General features: G+C 48.7%; 1 protein-coding gene across 1 annotated transcript in view; it reads left to right on the top strand.

Moving 5' to 3' along the window:
* MYO16 (myosin XVI) overlaps nucleotides 1-16,211 on the top strand; it is a 440,032-nt gene that overhangs the window by 362,577 nt on the left and 61,244 nt on the right. Inside the window, exons 30-32 of the mRNA XM_072976531.1 lie at nucleotides 9,066-9,162; nucleotides 12,727-12,973; nucleotides 14,847-15,118. Coding sequence (XP_072832632.1) covers nucleotides 9,066-9,162; nucleotides 12,727-12,973; nucleotides 14,847-15,118 — 616 coding nt within the window. The remainder of the gene's footprint in view (nucleotides 1-9,065; nucleotides 9,163-12,726; nucleotides 12,974-14,846; nucleotides 15,119-16,211) is intronic.

Raw genomic sequence — 16,211 nt, forward strand, 5'->3', positions numbered from 1 at the left:
CAGTGATCATAACGGGTGTCTCCAAACCCAGCAGGCTCTGGCTGAGCTCTGAGGGCAAGAAGGAGCCAGTGACATGATGGGGCAGGATGCAGGATTGGGGTGGGAGCAGGGAGTGCCAGACCCAAGGGGGAGGCTGCCCGGGAGAGCTGAGGGGGGCAGGATGGTGGAGCCCTGGGCTCCGGTGAGAAGGGGAGAGAGGACGCCGTAGGGCAGTGTTCTTCGACCTTTGTCATCTCACCGTCACCCTCCTCCACCCAGAGAGAGAAATAAGTCAGAGAATACTCCTGGGAGACAAAAAGATTCTTAGCTGTCACAGTGGCTGGTGGCCCTTCAGTGAACAGCCTTCCTGGACAACCTGGCCTCTCAACAGCCACTGGGGGGGTGGCGGCCACGTCCGGGCCGAATCCAGCTCCACCTCTTGTTCGCCGTCTAGTCTTCGTGTGCTCACTCAGCAAGCCCTCACAGTCATGTGCCACGAACCCTGTTGCTAAGGGGCTTTTTGCGCATCAGGAACCAACTTCACCCTCTGGGCAGAGTCTCCCGGCTGAGATGGGTTCTCAGAGGGACGCAGGGGCCAGAGCCAGCGGGACGTGTGCAAGCAAAGCGCAGTGTTCTACTTCAAGTTCAACCTGAAGCCATCAGTAGGGCGGCAGGAGGGTGTCAGCGTGATCTGATTTATGCTTGAAACATGAAAAAATGTACTGTTGGAACACAAGACCAGAGCCGGGAAGCCAGGCAGCGAACCTAACGGAGGAGTAACCCAGGTGAGGGGGCGCAGCGTGGGCAGGGCAGGGGCCGCTGGGGCCGCTGGGGGTGGCCGGGACCCTCCCGCTCGGCCCGTCGGGCGGCTCGCCCGGCGGCGTTGGCGTGGAGGCCCGCCCGCTGGCTGAGACGGGCCGTGCTCCGGCCCCCCCTCACGAGAGCGAGCCTGGCGGCCAGGGGCGCGCGGGACGCTAGGGGCTGGGAGGGGCTGGGAGGGGCTGGGAGGGGCTGGGAGGGGCTGGGAGGGGCTGGGAGGGGCTGGGAGGGGCTGGGAGGGGCTGGGAGGGGCCCGGCCCCCGGGGAGGAGAGCGCGCGAGCCGGTTCGGCCGGATTACGGGGCGCGGCGCACAGCAGCCGCGGACACGCCACGGAGCAAACGTTTGGAGAATTAGGAAAGCGAGGTTTTTTTAAAAATATCTACACGCACTCTTAAGGATGAGCCATGTAAGACCAGATGCCCGCGCGAAGGGCCGGGAGCCTTCCCCTTCCCGGGGCAGCAGGCGCCGAGGGCTGCGCGCCCCCAGCCCGGCGGGCGCGGCGCCGCCTCTGCTGCTGCTCACGCGTCACACACGCTCCGTGCGGCAGGTGACCGTCGTCCGCACCACTGAGGCCGTTTTGTTAGAAAGACAGACTGAAGGTGCTTCGTGCTCACCCCTGCGGCGTCCTCTGAGCTTTCGGGGCCAAGCGGCCTCGTTAGGGTTTGGCTTTGGCTGCTTCTCACAGTGGGTCACTCTGGGAGGAGGACAGGGGCTTTCTCTTTTAAGCGTTCTTGACCACACTGGTACGATTCCCGTAATAAAGTGACACGCAGGCGCCCATAGTGAGTAATTCACTGCTACGCTCAAAATAGTAGTTTTATTCCTCACTGCTTGCTGTACCGGTCAGACCACTCTAGGTGAGAGTAATTAATTTTTCTTAACCTGTAATTATATGTAATTCGAACCAAACCACCTTCTTCAAATACCAGAAGATACAGCGCTCTGCTAGATGCGTGTGGCTGTAATTATCTTTTCTGTGCTGAAGCTAAACTTCAAGAATAGAACTGTGTTTTAGTCCAAATGTCTCATTTGAGGATGTTTAAAAGTACATTCAGAGCCAGACTGAACATTAGAACATTTCTACCATGAAAATGTAAAATACCAAAATATTAGTAATAAACAGAAATAGGCAAAATTGTGGTCTTCTGTGGAAACTTCAGGAATCAAGGACGCCAATGGGGGAAATATGTGAATTAAACCTGGAAAAGACCGATTTTAGTTAAAATGGTTGTTTTACTGAGATTCCTGAAAGGATAGACCATGTTCTGTTCATCCTCGTGGTCCTAGAGCTTGGCACAGTGGCTGGTATTAGGAAGGCCCTTGGCAAATGTTTGATTTATGAATGGAGGGATGGAGGGATAGAGGAGTGGATAGATGGGTGGATGGAGAGATGGAAGGATGGAGGGGTGGATGGATGGATGGTTAGATGGATGGATGGTTGGTTGGATGGATAGATGTAAGGATGGACAGATGGATGGGTGGATGAATGCATGGAGGGAGCGATGAAGGGATGGATGGGTGGATGGATGGACAGAAGGATGGATGGGTGGATGGATGGAGGGATGGAGGGATGAATGGATAGAAGGATGATGGTTGGATAGGTGGTTGGAGGGATGGATGGAAGAGTGGATGGAGGGAGGGATGGAGAGATGGATGGAGGGAGGGTCAGATGGTGGATGGATGAAGGGATGAATGGATAGATGATAAGTGAATAAATGGATAGGACAGACAGATAGTAAGGTAGGTGGTTGAATTAATGTGAAGCCAGAAAGCCAGGAAGGAGATGAGATACAATGCATGTAAGCACTATGTGAAATGACGAGGCAGCAGGAATGTGTGAAGGACGGCTCATAGCGAGCATGTGGACATGCTGCGGTTTGGGGGGCTGTTTCTGTTTGGAAGGGATTACCTGGGAGGTACGGAAAGTATGTTGCATGATGAAAGCAGAAAGAACTGTGTTTTAAAGGAGCACAGTGACATCTCAGATCAGCAGGAAGGAAAACAAGTCTGATGGGAGAGTGATACAGACATCAAAACACATGAAAGTGTGTGTTGTTCTTATCATTGTCAATAAAGCTATTTTAGAAACCAAACAGACTGACACTGGCAGGGCACTTTAAGAGGTACCAGGGCATCTTGTTTGAAATTCTAACACTGCAGTGAAAGAAGCTGAATACTTTTAATGCAGTTATGACATTATGCATCTTGGCTTTAAACAGGACATATCTATTTGAATAGTGCTGATGTTTTTAGAGCAAGGGAGATTAAACTTTTTAAAGACTAATTTTTTTTATCTGTAATAACAAAGAGAAAGCATGTTGCAGAAAAATATAAGCATTCCCCATAAACCGTTTCTCATTGAAATATAATTAATAAAGTCTCATGAATGAAATCCGCGCAGTAACTAGAGACCCAGACACAAAGCAGGACAGCTGACAACAGTGGCGGCCGCGGCAGCATCATCAGTGAGAGCTCTGTGCGTCAGGAGCTGTGGGCCCGGGACCCTGCCTGCACAGGTCTCACTCGGGTTGTCTGCTCTCAGGGAGGAGGGGGGATTGGAATAAGGATCAATGGCACCTCTTTTAGAGGAGTAAAAAGTGTTAGGTCTTCCGAGGTGAGGAAAGAGCATATTATGGAGGGCTGTGGACACTAAACTCAAAAGTATGCTTTTGAGCTTACCGGCAGTACAGAATCAGTGAAGGTTTCTGGAACATTGATAAATTGGAGGCTGTATGCGAGGTGAGTCAGCGAGCAGGTAAAGAATTAGAGGACGCGGTAAGCTCTAGATTTGGGTTTGCAGTGATCCTACGCCAGACTGTGATGGCACCAGAAATACGGAATTTAACATCTCTGTTTCTTGAACAGCACTAGGTGCGTTTCTATAAAATGAATGAATCCATATAGTTTCAATAGATTTAACTTTTTAAAGATTCAAGTCTTTGAAATAAATTAAAACTCACATATCTGAGTTCACATTACAGCTAGTGTCCACTCAAATCACTTTCTTTGAAATTCCACTTCCCCCATTTTATCATTCCGTCTGCTTTCCTTCACATATTAAGATTGCCAATTATGACCTTTATATTTTTCCAACATTATCCTAGCCTACAGGTATTTCATAGTCAAGCTGAACATTCAGACAGGTGGACCAATAATGACAAAACCAGGAATTCAGTGGTATTCTGGAGATATCTCACGGTCTATTAGTGACATAGATAAGCTGTTTTAATGAATTTAATATTACAAGATACACGCTAGACTGAGAGCTCGTGAAGCCATCTGTGTTTTGAAGGATGAACAGGAGCTTATCTAGTAGATGATTTAGAGAAAGGTACGAAGGAAAAATAAATAGTCTATATTAGGCTGGAGGTGGGAAACGCAAGTTCCCATTTTGGAACAGTAAGAAATATGATTCAGTTTGAGAACAGATAAACTGGAATGTACTGAAGAAGGCTCGTGCGATAGGAAGTCTAGTAACATTTCAAAAGAATCTGAGCATTATCCTGAAAATCATGACCTGCTATTAAATAATTTTAAGCATGAAAGTAACATAATGAGATTGATGTTCAGAAAGATCACTCTGAAGGTAATTTTGCCCACGATCCCCCAAACAGCAAGGGGTGGTCACGTGGTGGGTGTCCCTGAAAAGGTGAGGCCAGTGATGTGCACCCCCTGCCCTGGAAACAGGAAGTGTGGGTCCCTGCCCTTCTCCTTTGTCTGCATCTCCGTGATCGGAAGCAATCGGTGAGGAGTTGGAGGCGGAGGACCCCCAGGTGCCCTCGCTGCCTCTCCAGTTCAGCCTCCAGGCCACCCCGCCCCATGGCAATGGTCCATCCAGCCCTTGTTTGTGCTCCCACAAGAAAAAATCCCCGAAAACTGGAAAACGGGAACTGAAACTTACGAAGTCATCCATGACAGTTTTGCTTAATCTTTTAAAATCTGTCACTTCAAAAAGAAAAAGAAAACTGATTGTTTTCAAATAAAAATAGCGCTGACTCTAATTCACAGATGGTTTACTTTCACAGGAGTCAGGATGACATTCACGTTTTAATCTCAGATAGGAACGCTGCGTCAGGGAGGGCACGGGGAGGGAGGACGGGTCAGCCTCTCCTTGTCTGGCTGTGAGAACGTGTGTTTGTAAGAGAACGCAACCCAGATCAAGACTGTTGGTGATCTGAACGTCTGGTCTCAGGCAGGCGAGCCTTAATTGTTGGATTTGATTCACGGCACTGACTACAGAGTAACTGTACGTGAATTCATTACATACACAAAATCAGACTCTTAGCCAGTGTCACTAACAGACAATGTAAATCCCTGGAAAGTTAGAATCCATGTGATCTTGTCCGGGTTTTCCTGGTAAAGATAGGTTCCTAGGTTTATGTCCCACTAATCTTTAGCGTCGGTGAGAGCAGGGGACTAAAATGTATTACTCAGAATGGTTTCTGAGGAAGGAATCTGAAATACTACTGAGTGGCTACTTTCATTCTTCAAGGACAGAAGAAGTGTCGACGACAGCCATGGCATCTCTAAAAGGCCGGCAAAGCCAAACAAGTGCTCAGATTTCTAGTGAGCATCTCCAAATACAGGTCATCTGCCAAGAAGTCATACGGTAAACAGTAAAAATTAAAAACGAATGAATGAATGGATGAGCGAGCCTGCTGGAAACTGTGAAGTCCACCCGAGTAGCTGAGTGAAGAGTCTGTTAAAACCCCCTGGCTGTGAATGCGGGCACCGCACCCGGCCGCTGCCTCGAAGTCTGCAGCTGTGTCTCCGCAGGACACTTGCAGCGTGGATTCAGCGTTCCCCCCCACCCCCACCGACTCAGAAGCCCAGAAGCCCCCCTCACTTACAAAGCCCTTGGTTTTACTGCGGGAGGGAGAATTTTCATGGGCATAACGACCCCAGAAAGTCACCTTTTTCCTCCCTTGGAGTCTGGCCTGACTCACAGATCGCCTGTGAAACACTCAGACCCCCTCTTAATTGCCACTGTCGGCTACTATGAAATCCCGAATGTTTGGGGAGAAAAACCCATTTTCATCCATATTTACTCCCCTTCCGAGTGAGCGGCCATCTGTAAACTGAAAACTGGCTGTTCCCTGAAAATACTCTATTACAGGGCTTCTCTTTCACTCATTCTCCTCGTGTGAGTGCAGGGGAGGGTCGGCCGAGTCATCGCTCCCCAGCCTCCTGTCCTATGGTTCTTTCTCTCCTTCCTCCCATCTCTTGGTCTATGGCCTGTCGACTTCCATGACTCACCCCCAGCTCGCTGAATGACCTCAGGGTCTGGCTTCTGCCTTCATTGTCCATCGCACCGTATTTCCCTCCTTGACGACATGATCATCTGTCGCTATGACTCATCTCATACCAGGACTTCGCAATTCCTCATCATCTGTTTCTAATCTGAATCCACCTTCCCCGCAGTCCTACCACTTACGAAGTTCCAGAATATGTCCTCATAATCTTCAGGAGATATAAATATATATGTGTAATGGCAAATGCACGGCATGGCACAATAAGAGAAATAAAGAATCGTTTACAGTGTGCTCTGGAAATACAAATGAAGGTCATCCAGACCCGTCTGGAGGCAGAGGAATGGGTATCAAAGCTCCACTCCTGGAAGTGGGTGAAGGGTTGACAGCAGTCAGCTAACGGATTAGTGACAGCCGTAGACTCTTCCAAACCTAAGTCATTCGTTGCGTTACAGTGTCCCGCCCCATAAGGCCAAGCCCAGCAGCCCATTCTCCAGCCACATTTCAGCAGGAACTTTATAAATTTCAAATACAATTTCAAAATTATTTTTATTAAATGTAGACAGGATCCTCTTCAAATCTTCCAGTGTGTACATGTTGTTCGCAGGAAAATCCCCACGTTTCCAGGATTATTCTTCACGATGTGGCCCCTACTCGGACCTGCAGTCTCTTACCCCGTCGCTCTGCACACGGCTGTGCATCAGGCGGCTTTGTTGTTTTCTGCTTCTTGCCTAGTTTTTCTGTCCCGCGTTTACCTCCCCCCAACCCTGGAAAATTCCTGTTTGTCCTTCAAGACTAACCAGCTTAGACAGTGTGCATCTCAGTGAGTTCTGGCCCATCCTGGTGAGCACTCCCTCTCCGAGGGCCCGTGGGCGTGGCTCTGGCATCACCCCGAGCATGCGCTCTTGCTGGGTCTGCTCACTGCTGACCCTCCCCAGTAAACGAGGAGCCATTTGAGAGGGAGGACCTCTTCCGTATCCCCAGATCTAGCACAACTCTCAAGGTAAACCCACTTTGGGTTTTGGATGGTTGTTAGAAACGCCACTAGAAGAGATCTTAGTCATCCCGTCCCGCAGTCTTCCTGCCAAGGGTCTCTGTTGAATGAAGAGGGTAGAATTAGAACCCAGTTCTCCTGTCTCCATGCCGGTGGTCTCGTCCCCGGGGCGTGCCCTGCCCTGTATCAGCTCTCCCGGTGGTCACTGCTGATTCTCCTCATCCTGTAGCTTTGGTGCCCAAAAGTCTTCTGGAGTTTCATTTTGGAACCCAGGTTTGCATGGATTTCGCTTTTGGGATTCGGGTTCCTGCAGTGAGTCGACAATGAACAGAAAGATGACATGCTGCCTCCTCCCAGCGCCTGTCTCAGATCTGCTCCGCGGTGCACGCAGACAGGACCAACTGTTCTTCCTGTTGGCTGCCAGAGGAAGTCAGCAGATGGGAAGGAAAAAGAAATGAATTGTGGAAAATAACTAGGAAGAGAGAACGGCGATACAATGGGGGAAAAGCAACAGTTCACTGTGGCCGCCCACTCCAGAGACTGTCTCGGATTTCAGCTGACTGAAAGAAAAGGAAATGAAGGAGCACGTGTGGTCAGCCAGCCCCCAAACAGGAGGGCGGTCGAGAGCGCGCTCAGTCCATCCAGCCAACCAGCCTGGCTGCCAGGACACACAGTTCCGATCTCATGCAAAAGTGTGTTTCAGTAAGACAGCAGGTCATGGCTATGGGGAGAACTAGATGGAAGGGTGAGGCGTGATGAGCTGTGTTTGGAGTAAACTCAGTTTCCCTGCAAAGAGCCTCACAGACCATCTCTGGCCAAGCGCTCTGAAGGCAAGTCGGACCGATGGGCCATCCTGGCACCTCACGGTGCGCGTCCGGGCCCGCTTTAAGTGTCCCTGTGATGCTGACGCAGGCTGTGGCATGGCTCTGTCCTGGGGACACACGTGTTAGTCTTCCTCTGCTTTTCAGGATGTTTGTCTCGAGCGCCGAGGGGGGGACTGTGAATGCACCACGAGCTTTGCCCGGACAGTGTCTGCTCCTCAGCTAACAGAACCTCGCCTCTGACTTCCATGGCGTCCCTCGGTCACGGTCCCAGCTCTCCTGCAGTTACTTGCGTCTGCAACCCCCCCCCCCCAAAGGCTGTGAGCATCGTTGCGAAGGGCGTGCCTCACGCCTGCTGCGGTCCTATGAATTCCTGGAAAATGCACGTGATGCACAAGAAACCTATTTTCACAATGCACAGATGCGGCTTGCTGTCACATGTTTTTGAGAATTGTCTTTGGCAGCTGTCCTTATCAATAACACGTTTGGACAGGCTTACCTAGATGCGGAGCTTGTAGTAAAAAGTGATTTGGTACACGCTGAAATTCCCTTTTTAAAATCCTACATGAGAATATTCATCGTACAGCCCCCGGGTATGCAGGCATTTGGGGGCCGACTGCTCAGGGGCGACTGTTGAGACTTTCCACCTCTATGCTGAGCTTCTGTAGTTGCAGTTGCGTAAGCTTCTAATGTACAATATACATGGTGTAGTGGAAAACACAATTGCAACGATTCCGTGTGTCAGCTTTAAGTTGTGTTGGTTTTGGTTTTGGTCTTTTTGTGTGTTCGCGTTTCCTTTTCATAGTCTCAGCCTCCCTGCTTTGAGTCAAAGAAAGAAAGGGATTGTGAAAGGCAAGACGGGGTTTAGCCCTGGAGTTTGGGAATTCACTCACAGGAACAGTTGACTCTTCCCACAAAGGGTCAGGGCCAGTGTTTGTCTCTTGCACCACACAGTACAACCACAACTGCAGTGTCTGGGTATTTGCATCCATTAGTGACCGTGTACGCACAGCAAACATACTTACTAGAACAAACCCTTTGGGATTTTAACTAAATGTAATCGTGTTAAAAAAATAAGGATGATGTACTGGAATTAATTTTGTTAGGTTTGTTTCTTCTAATCTTCTTCTGGAAGATTCTCTTGCCTGATTATGTCCCCATCTTCGTGCTGTTAAATGTTTTCCTGCTGTTTGCATTTTAGATCGGAGTTCGCAAAGTGTTTCTGAAACACTGGCATGCCAACCAGCTAAATGACTTGTGCCTGCAGCTGCAGAGAAAAGTTATCACCTGCCAGAAAGGTAACAACTCCACGCTAACGCTTCTGAACTTTGTTAAGGTGTGAAATACAAAATCATTTAGTGCACCCCCGAGTTTAAATGCTCGTGATGCCTGCGTTATAGTGGACCCTGACCAGCACTGTGTCCATCCGTCCCTAACCCTGGGGTTAGCTAGGGTTAGCTAGGGTTGGAGTTAGGGTTAAGGTTAGGGCTAGACACTACGTTCAGGCAAATAAATAGATTTAGGAATTTAGGGAGCTTTGTGGCTAAGTTTGCTGTTTGCCCCTCTAAATCAGTGTGCAGGGTCGGCTCCTGCTTTGTTTGGTGGTCATTCCGTCTGCAATTCTGTATCAAATTTTCACCTAAGTCATGATTTGGAAGAGGGGATACACATATCTTTTAATTTATGTATCCCTCACCTTGAAAATATTCATGCCTGTTGATCCTTCAAGAAGCACAGGACAAGACCAATGTGCCTTTCCCTCACCTTAAAAATATTCATGCCTGTTGATCCTTCAAGAAGCACAGGACAAGAAGAGTGTGCCTTTCAACCCACAGTGACGGAAAAACCAAAACCCACCAACAGCAAAACCACGTGGCCCTCAGGTGCTGCTGTAGAGCCGGCTCCCGGGTCCGCTCGAGTTGGAGGACTGCCACCCCAAGCAGCCAGACCTCCTCGCTGTCATTCTGCTGTGCCTTGGGAAAATCCTTGCCTTCGTTTTTCCTTCGTGAAGGGGTGATAATGTTTGGGCTGTTACCTTCGATAGCAGACAGTATCTATTTCATTTTAACTTTGAGGACGTCCATGTAGAATTTTTTTTTATTGAAACCCAAGTGACCATCGAAAATGGGTACATTTTAAAAATCATAACCGTGCTCAGGCTGCAAGGGGGACCGCTCACAAGGCCAGCGCTCGGCCCCTCGGCCACGGGGTCAGCTGAGGGTTCCACCGGGCCCTGCGTCACACGCACACAGGGCGGGGGTCAGATTCCCCTGGAATCCTCCTGCGTGAAGGATGTGTGTGTGCCCTGTCTTCCCTCGGGGTGCCCACCAGAGATTTCTCTCGTAGTGGGTTACAAATACCAAATCGCTGTGCCCGACGGACCTGAAAGACAGGAAGTGAGCAGGCCTCTGCTTCCATCTTCACCTCTAATGACAAAAATCGAGAATGCTTTTTGAAAAAAATGGCGTCAAGATAAAAACCGTAACTTACCATTGCATCAATGAAATAATGGCTATCAAAGCATTTTTTTAAATTACAGGCTCTTCAATGCAAAGCGTTAATTATTGATTTTTATTTTTACATTTCTTGGAGCCGTTGCTTCAGTACTTGGGGCTAGTATGAAATTTCCTCAGAATTTATATCATCTGGAGTCATTTCCAGTTTTTCTAGAGTTCTCATTTTTTCTTTGTAAATGTTGGGTGGAAGACAGCTGTAACTTTCCATCTTAAATTTAATCATTTCAACTTCAAATTATTCCTAACAGAAGTTCCCCTCTGACTGTAACGCATTCACTCCATCCTCCGTGAAATTGTCAGAAAGAACAAGTATCAATTATCTATTTGTGGCAAATGTATCTGTATTATCTCTTATAAAAGATACCACCTTTTAGCAACTGGTATAACAACTTTAAAGGCTTTTTGAAGACTGGGAGCATGAAGTGTGGGAAAACCAAGTCAGACGCAGGACAGTGGATTCCTGGGTAAACACGGAGCCAGTGAAGGTCTGGCTGTAGTTGGAAGTCAGAAGCCTGGCGGGTCCATGTTAATCTTCCCTTTATTCCAAGAGATTAAACGTCTTGAATGTACCCTCACTCTCATTTTCCGAAAGTCAGTGTCTCAGTTTGTCTTTTTAATGTAACAAGAATGAGCAAGTGAGCAGGCCAATTTGAGTTCTCTCCCTCGGTGTGCCTGTCACCTGGTTAACACTTCTGCATTTTATTCCGCATTTTATATTCCTGAAAGTCTGATGGTACCTTTTACTGTTTAATTATTTTCTCTTTTAGATTAGTTCAGCACGGCTGTTTTCACAGTTGATACAACCGCATTTCGAAGGAACTAAACATTTAGTATTGCCGTCTGAAGAAAAAAAAAAAGCCTTGTGCGTTTTAGATGTCTGCTTATTATTTGCCTCTGAAGACAAAAGTATAGAAAGTTGTATCCAACTTTCCACATCCCGCTCAAGGAAAGGCGTCTGAATATCCTAGACATGCAGATACGCGCGCAGTTGCCGTCCTGTAGCCAGGGAATATTTGAAAGCACTTAACGTTTTACAGGGATGTCCCCTCCAGATGTGAATGAAGTGTCTTTGCTACATGTGTTGGTTTTCCCTGCAGCTATAGCTCTTCCCTTAATCCAAACAACTCCTTCCACCGTTAGAAACTTAGAAGGGATGCGTCCTAGCATCAAGTGGCCCGAACTGGAATTCCTCGCCCGGCACCTGTCACGGCATCCCTGAGCAGGGGCCATCCTGCTTCTTGAGTGTGCCCAGGGGCTGAGAGCTGACTCTCTTTCCCAGGAGATGCTTGATGCATTTACAACCTGTGCTCACTGTTAGAAAGTTCTTCCTCATACTGATCCCAAATGTGCTCCCCTGCGACCTCCCTGTTGAGCTCTGCTCCCTGAAAGCTACAGACTGCAGCTACATGGCTGGTCAGCAGAGTTTGGTCTCATAAGGACAGAAATTTGAATCCACCTCTAGCCTCTGCCGGTTGTGTTCACCTGGAGTTGTTTTCTTAGCCTCACTAAGCTTCTCTTCCTTTGGGCACAAAATGGAGACACCGGAACGTTAATGATCATTGAGTTTGTGCCCAACAAGATGGACTAGAGTTCACGGCTGTCTTTAAGCGGTGGGCGTGATTTTAATTTTCAAGTCTTACATCTGTTACTGACATATCAGTGCTTTCAGAGTGTCTTCCTTCACCTGTTTCCCCCAGTTCGTGCATGACCTTCTGGCCCTGCTTCCCCGGAAAGCAGGAAGGATGCCCCGTATTTCTACACAATGTCTTCCTGGAGTCGTAAAGGCAGTGTTAGTCTTTCTAGGAGTTGAGTCACAGTCTTTTTTTAATTGAAGTATATAGTCAGTTACCGTGTGTCCGTTTCTGAGGTGCAGCACACAGGCTTGCTGGTAATACGTGTGTAGCATCTGCAAAGCCTGCTTCATGAGCCTCAGGCGTTTCTGTTAGAATCTGTTAGAACAAAGCGTGATCAGTACCTCCCCAAAGGGTCTGGTCGGAGCTCCACCCAGAATTCTCTGGGTTTGGACTTTGTTCGTTCCCACTGATCTGAATGCAGTCCGTCAATGTCCGGCCTGTGTTACCACAAGAAATGTGGTATTATTATAACATTACCTGCACCATCTCATCCGGGGTGAGGACTTTTGCCTCTAGTGTTATCATCACTGAATTTAGGTATCTCTTTTTAACACAAGATTAGAGTGTTTCAGTCAAGTCCTAGTCTGGGTTCAATACGCTTTATTTCATAGCTGCCCGGACGTGAATGTATCAGTGACTTCTATTGCTGTCCCTCTGGGTTTCTTGCTTCTGCTTCTCACGTCTGACCCGTGATTGTGTTCTTTTGCCAAAGTTATAAGAGGGTTTTTAGCACGCCGGCATCTGCATCAGAAAAGGAGCATCACGCAGCAGGAGGTCACGTCCATCAGGAGCTTCCTGCAGGTCACAGAGGACATGGGGCTGAAGACCTACGACGCCCTGGTGGTTCAGAACGCCTCGGACATCGCCCGCGAAAACGACCGGCTGCGGAGCGAAGTGAACGTGACCTTCCACGAAGAGAAGGCGGAGGCCAGGACCACGCAAGGGGGAGGAGCCAAGAGGTAAGGCCAGACTGTGTGCGCCTGCAGCCACCCTGTAGCAGGTCCCGTGGAGCTGGAAGATGCCGAAGGAACTAGCCCTTGGCCTAGAGTTCATCAGATGTGCTGGCACTGAGAGGAACAGGCCTGTGTGCAATCACGGTGTGTTAGGTGAGACCCCCTGACATCTGAAAGGATGCTTTTCCTGGGCCTTCCTTCCGTGAAATAGATGCCCTGTGTGCTAGTTAATCACATAAAATAACTGATTCCCCTACAATGCTTGCCTCTCTTACCATCTCAAGCACAGTTTTAAGGCATCTAATATTTCTGTCTTAGCGAAAATGTACAGCTGGGTTCTCCATCTTTATGCAAGTGTCATGGATATAAGGCTGACTCACAGGAACTTCTGAAAATCTGAAGTTCCCCGGAGTGGAGACGCCACGCCAAAACCGTGAGCGCGGTGAAATCAGGCAACAGTGGCATGCGCTGCGTTTCCCTAGGGAGAGGCCCACATCTTTGCCAAGGAGGAGCACTTTGGGAAGGTGTTGTTTTGAAGTTCACGGATGCTGAGATTGGAATAGACACGTGGGGCCCACCAGGCCCCTCTCCACTTCAGCGCTCTTGCCTCTCTGTGACACCCATGATTTACAGCCCTCCCCGGGAGGCCAAGGACCTGGGTGCTTTCTGCCCTAATTTGCTGTCAGAGAGATGTTTGTTTTTCCCCAGGAACTTGGTAAAGTCTAGTGGTTTCTCCCAGAAAACGGTTCCCCTTCGCCTTGACCGCCTGTGTCAAAGGATTTTTTATTAAAGCGGAAATGGTGATGTCTCTCACTAATTAGCTTCAGACATCTCAGTGATTAAATACTGAAAAAGTTCCCTTTGTACGGAAAACTGTAATTAAACATTACAGGGAAAGCAAATTATCCACTGAGTGCCACGCTTTCATCTTCAGCTAGTTCGTTTTCTACACGGGCGTCTGACTTGGCCTCGCAGTGGATCCCAGCCCTGCTGGTGCCCTGCTGCACAGAGATGTAATTACAGAAACAAACGCTCAGAGACTGCATGTAAAAGCGCGCATTGGCATCTCCTTGGCACATGATCACATTGACATGTGAAGCCAGAGGAATTTTTTTAAACCAGATAACTATTAATTTTATATGACTTCCAGAATAATATTTATTATCTTCTCTGCTGGAGCTAACCAGCCACCCCAATTTCTCAGTTTCATTATGTATTCATTTGCCCGATACAAAATTAAGTGAAGAAGCATCTGCCTATTTATTTACTGAACACCCGCAGCTCCCTGGGCACGGGGCAGCCAGATGGAGTAATAGAAGAGAAATAATAATTCTGCACATAATTAAATAACTGCTGATGGAATTTAGGTGGCAAGGAAAAGAGAGACAGAGAGACAGGGAGAAGGTGAGTCTCTGATAGTCTGAAGTAAAGTGTGTCCACCTCTGCAAGGGGAAGCAGTGCCGGCCTCCAGTATCTGATGCGTTAGTAGCTCTCTATTAAGATGGATTTCCCAGAAATTATCATTCAGATCGAAATCCTGGCATTTTGATTTGCTTAATAATCAGAGTGTGAACAATTCCTTCAGCCCATGCCTGAGAGCACACGTGGCCCTCCTTGAGACGTCTGCGCTTGTGTGAGATGTTTTCTAAGTGCTCATGATGAGCGTCCTGCGGGCGTATTTATCCTGAAGCGGGGCTGGAAGGGCGGGAGGCTTTCCCCCGTGTGCCGTGACCAGCAGGCATCCTCCAGCCACTGCAGGAAGCTCTTTACCAAAAAGCCTTGATTATGTCTGCTTGAACTGGTTCATTGTTACCGTCTGAATAATGCATCTGGGTCTCTCTGGTGGGGCCGTGTGTGTCTGCTTCCTACCCTCCTCCAGAGCTGAAGACAGGGGTGGACCCAGGCACTTCCACTGCAGCTCCGTTCCCGTCCCCATGGTGGTGGACAGTCTGGTCCAGTCCCTGGCTGGCGCGTCCACCCGGTCTCCGTCTCTGCACTCGGTGTTCGGCCTCGATGACAGCTGTGGCCTCCCGTCACCACGGAAACAGCCTCCGCCCAAGCCAAAGAGGGACCCCACCACGCGGCTGAGCGCCTCCTATGAGGCTGTGAGCGCCTGCCTGTGGGCTGCAGCCAGCGACTCGGCAGGTGAAGGTTAGCCTCGGGAGGGAGGGAGGGAGGGAGAGAGGGGTCCACCCTCGGAGGGAGGGGTCCGCCCTCCCCGCCCCCGCAGGGAGGAGCCCACCCCACTCAGTCGCAGATGCTTGACTTTCTTCCAGCCTTGGAGTGCCCATGGCAGTCATGTTGCCCTAATATATTTTTAATAAAATTAAATCCATTGTCGGCTTGCCAGGGGCCCTTTAATCATTAAATATAAATAATATTTATTCAAATCTCTAAGCCTCTTAGGGAAAAGCTACTTATGTATCATTTCTTTAACTCTTATCCCAACTTCAGCATTGAATGAGGAGCCTCAAACCAGAATCATTCAGAAAGTCTTATGGTAATGCTTAGGTGGAGAGGTAGAAAAAATTCATCTCTTTGGGGAGAAGAGTACAAGTGTGTGCGTTTTAGCATCGCTGGTAACAAGGACAATGACAAAAGGGGAACATGACGTTAGAGAAATCGTCTGGAGGACAGTCTTCGGGTGCATAGCGATGGCAGCTTGGGCAGAAAGCGAGGGCTGTCCACAGAAACACGCCTTTCTCCCGTTCTCCCAAAGGACTCCACAAACCAGGAGGGACCCGGAGTCCACACGGGTCGTGCACACTCCCTGAGAAAGCAGGCTGGTCCCGTTTCCACCAGTAGTACTTGCAGACCAGTGCAGTGGATTTACAGTGCAGATCTCAAAAAGATGGGGAGAAACAGGAGACTGGGGGGCATATTGGGGAAGGAAGACCACATCTCAAAGGCTAAGCCTGATGAGATAGGAAAATGTGAAATAAAGACTCAAGACGGCATGAGAAATGGAAAAAAAACAATACGAAAAAAAGATCGAAAGTTGCACTGTATGGAAGATGGAGGCCACCCAAACCTGAACACCAAATAAACCCTAGGTTTGGATAAGGAGGCCTCAAAATACCCAGGAAGTCTAAAATTGCTTCAGTTTGTGTGCACAGGGAATGTTCACCTGTCCTAGAGTTGAGATTTCGGAGAAATTCAGGTGCCAGTGTGTCACATAAGTGTGAAAGGAGAGAAAATATTGAGTATAAAGTTGAGTTCTCTCATGTGCAGCCCCAAAACAAAA

This window comes from Vicugna pacos, chromosome 14 (genome assembly GCF_048564905.1).
Source record: "Vicugna pacos chromosome 14, VicPac4, whole genome shotgun sequence".
Lineage (NCBI taxonomy): Eukaryota > Metazoa > Chordata > Mammalia > Artiodactyla > Camelidae > Vicugna > Vicugna pacos.